The sequence below is a fragment of the Nicotiana tomentosiformis genome, chromosome 4, assembly GCF_000390325.3.
Source record: "Nicotiana tomentosiformis chromosome 4, ASM39032v3, whole genome shotgun sequence".
NCBI classification, from domain to species: Eukaryota; Viridiplantae; Streptophyta; class Magnoliopsida; order Solanales; family Solanaceae; genus Nicotiana; species Nicotiana tomentosiformis.
The window spans coordinates 19,895,299-19,897,888 of record NC_090815.1 but is presented as its reverse complement, the minus strand read 5'-3'; the positions used below and the strand labels follow the sequence as shown (position 1 = coordinate 19,897,888).

General features: G+C 35.9%; 1 protein-coding gene across 1 annotated transcript; it reads left to right on the top strand.

The window, feature by feature from the left end:
• Positions 1-528: 528 nt before the first annotated feature.
• On the top strand, positions 529-849 carry LOC138909337 (uncharacterized mitochondrial protein AtMg00240-like). Its single transcript, XM_070200527.1, has one exon. The coding sequence runs from the start codon at positions 529-531 to the stop codon at positions 847-849; it is 321 nt and encodes a 106-aa protein (XP_070056628.1).
• Positions 850-2,590: the final 1,741 nt, after the last annotated feature.

The following is a 2,590-nucleotide window of genomic DNA, read 5'->3' as shown; positions in this document are numbered from 1 at the left end:
CATTCTATTAGCCTATGCTGCTTACAAATATTTTAGACTATTTCAGATGGATGTGAAAAGTACTTTCTTAAATGGGTCATCTCTGAGGAAGTATTTGTTAAGCAACCTCCAGGATTTGTAAATGAATCCTTTCCAAATCATGTTTACAAATTATCCAAAGCATTGTACGGTCTAAAGCAAGCTCCTAGAGCTTGGTATGAAAGGTTGAGCTCATTTTTAGTCGAACATGGGTGTGACAGAGATAATATTGATACTACTCTTTTTATCAAACGATCATCTCTAAGTAATTTAATTGTACAAATCTACATAGATGATATTATTTTTGGCAGCGCTAACCCCGTCTTGTGCAAAGACTTTTCAAACATCATGAAAGGGAAATTTGAAATGAGTATGATGGGGGAACTAACTTTCTTCCTTGGGATTAAAATCAAACAAGTACATAAATGGATCTTTATTAGTCAAATAAAATACACAAAGGAACACATAAAAAAATTTGGCATGTCCAACGCGAAGGCCATAGGAACACCTATGAGTCCATCAACTACCTTGGATGAAGATAAAGACGGTAAGAGTGTTGATGAAATAATGTATCGAGGTATGATTGACTCCCTACTATATCTTACAGCTAGTCGACCAAATATTATGTTCTGCATTTACAAATATGCAAGATATCAGTCAGCTCCTAAAGAATTCCACTTGACTGCTGTTAAACGTATTATCAGATATTTGATAGGGACAGTCGACTATGGATTATGGTACGAAAGTTTAGATAATTTTGATCTCAAAGGGTTTTTAGATGCAGATTTTGCAGGAGATAAAATTGACAGGAAAAGCACAAGTGGAATGTGACAGTTACTCGGAAAATCTCTTATATCCTGGCACAACAAGAAATAAAATTGTGTAACCCTATCTACTACTGAAGCGGAATATTTGGCAGTAGGTAGCTGCTGCACACAAGTACTATGGATTATGCATCAACTATTAAATTATGATTTACGTCATAACTGTGTTCCTATTATGTGTGATAATACTAGTGCTATCTGTCTATCAAAAAATTATGTGCATCATTCTAGGGCTAAGAATATTGAGATTAAGCATCATTTTATATGTGATCATGTTGCTAAAGGTAATATTGTATTAGAATTTGTAAATACTGAAAATCAGTTAGCAGATATTTATACAAAATCTTTGCTTGAAGAAAGATTTTGTTTCCTTCGTAAAAAAATTAATATTTGTACAATTCCCGTATAACTGTATTTAATGTTTTTCATAATTGTCTTAGTCTAATTTTTGTCCATCCCCAAAAATCTATTAAGTACTTGATTAGTCGGTACGTATATTAATTGTGAACTGACGACGGGTTCACAAAAGGCAACTTTTTAGTTGTCCTTCACACGTCTCTCCGAGAATTAAGGCGTCCTATCAAACCCTTCTTAACCCCTTCTCCCTCGATCATATCTCTCATTCGCTCAAAGAAACTCAATCCCTATCTCTCTATTTTCTTTTACTCATGGCCAAAACCAAACCCTCTTCTTCTTGCTCCATACCTAGAAGAAGCCATCGCTTCAAGAAGACCAAAGATGATCCTGTTGATGTAGAATCCTCAGAAAGAACAAACCATCTACTAATCGAGGAAGATTCCAGTGACTCTCAAGAAGACATTCTCATATCCCAAAAGAAGGCGGGAAAACGACCAATGGAGTCCTTCCCTAAACAATCTTCTCAGAAAAAGGAAAAAACTGAAAGTGTAGAGTTTGGCCCTGAAGATAAGATGAAATTCTATGGCCCTGAAGAGAAGGCTAGGTTTGTTGCCTTCAAAGGAAAGTCGATTGTTTTTGGTCGCACTGTAAGTTGAAGTCTATGCAAAACTATCATTGTCTGTTTTCAAAACTCATAAACTTGTCTCTCTATTTTCTACTATTGGTGATACTGTCTATGAAGAGCATGTGCGTATATTTTATGCAAATCTGTTTGTGAATGATAAATATGATCTAGAATCCATGATTTTAGGAACTCATATCATTCTTGAATCTTATCAGTTTGAGAAAATCTTTACAACAAAATTTGTTGGGTACAATGTTTTTGTGCAACACTACTGGCCAGATAATTTTGAAGTATCGTTTGAGGAAGCTAGGAGTGTGTTGTATGAAAACCTCCCTGATATAGGTCGAAAAAATTTGAAATTTGAATACCGTGTCCTAGCCCACATTATTTCTACCACCTTGCTACCCCGTACTGGTTCACTGAGTACTCTGTCTCTCAGAGATGTATTTATTCTGTATTGTTTGATAAATGGTAAAGCTATCAACTGGTTTGCCTGGGTACGTCAGTACATGCTTGAAAGCATCAGGTATATTTCATCTTCTGCGAACAGTTTTCCCTATGGTTTACTAATCTCTCACATCTTGAAAGTTATGAAAGTGGATATGTCTTTCTATGCTCCTAAAACTATCTCCAGCACCTATGACAAAATTGCCTTTGCCATGATGGGCTATACCTTGATTGAGGGAACATGGCTTAAGAAAGACAAAGCACCGGAGTTCATACCTCCTCAGAGCACTGGGGAATCAAATCTGAAGCCAACAAATCC

Bases quoted from the DNA above. Each gene is read 5' to 3' on its own strand.
- LOC138909337 (XM_070200527.1), top strand. From the start codon at position 529: ATGAGTCCATCAACTACCTTGGATGAAGATAAAGACGGTAAGAGTGTT.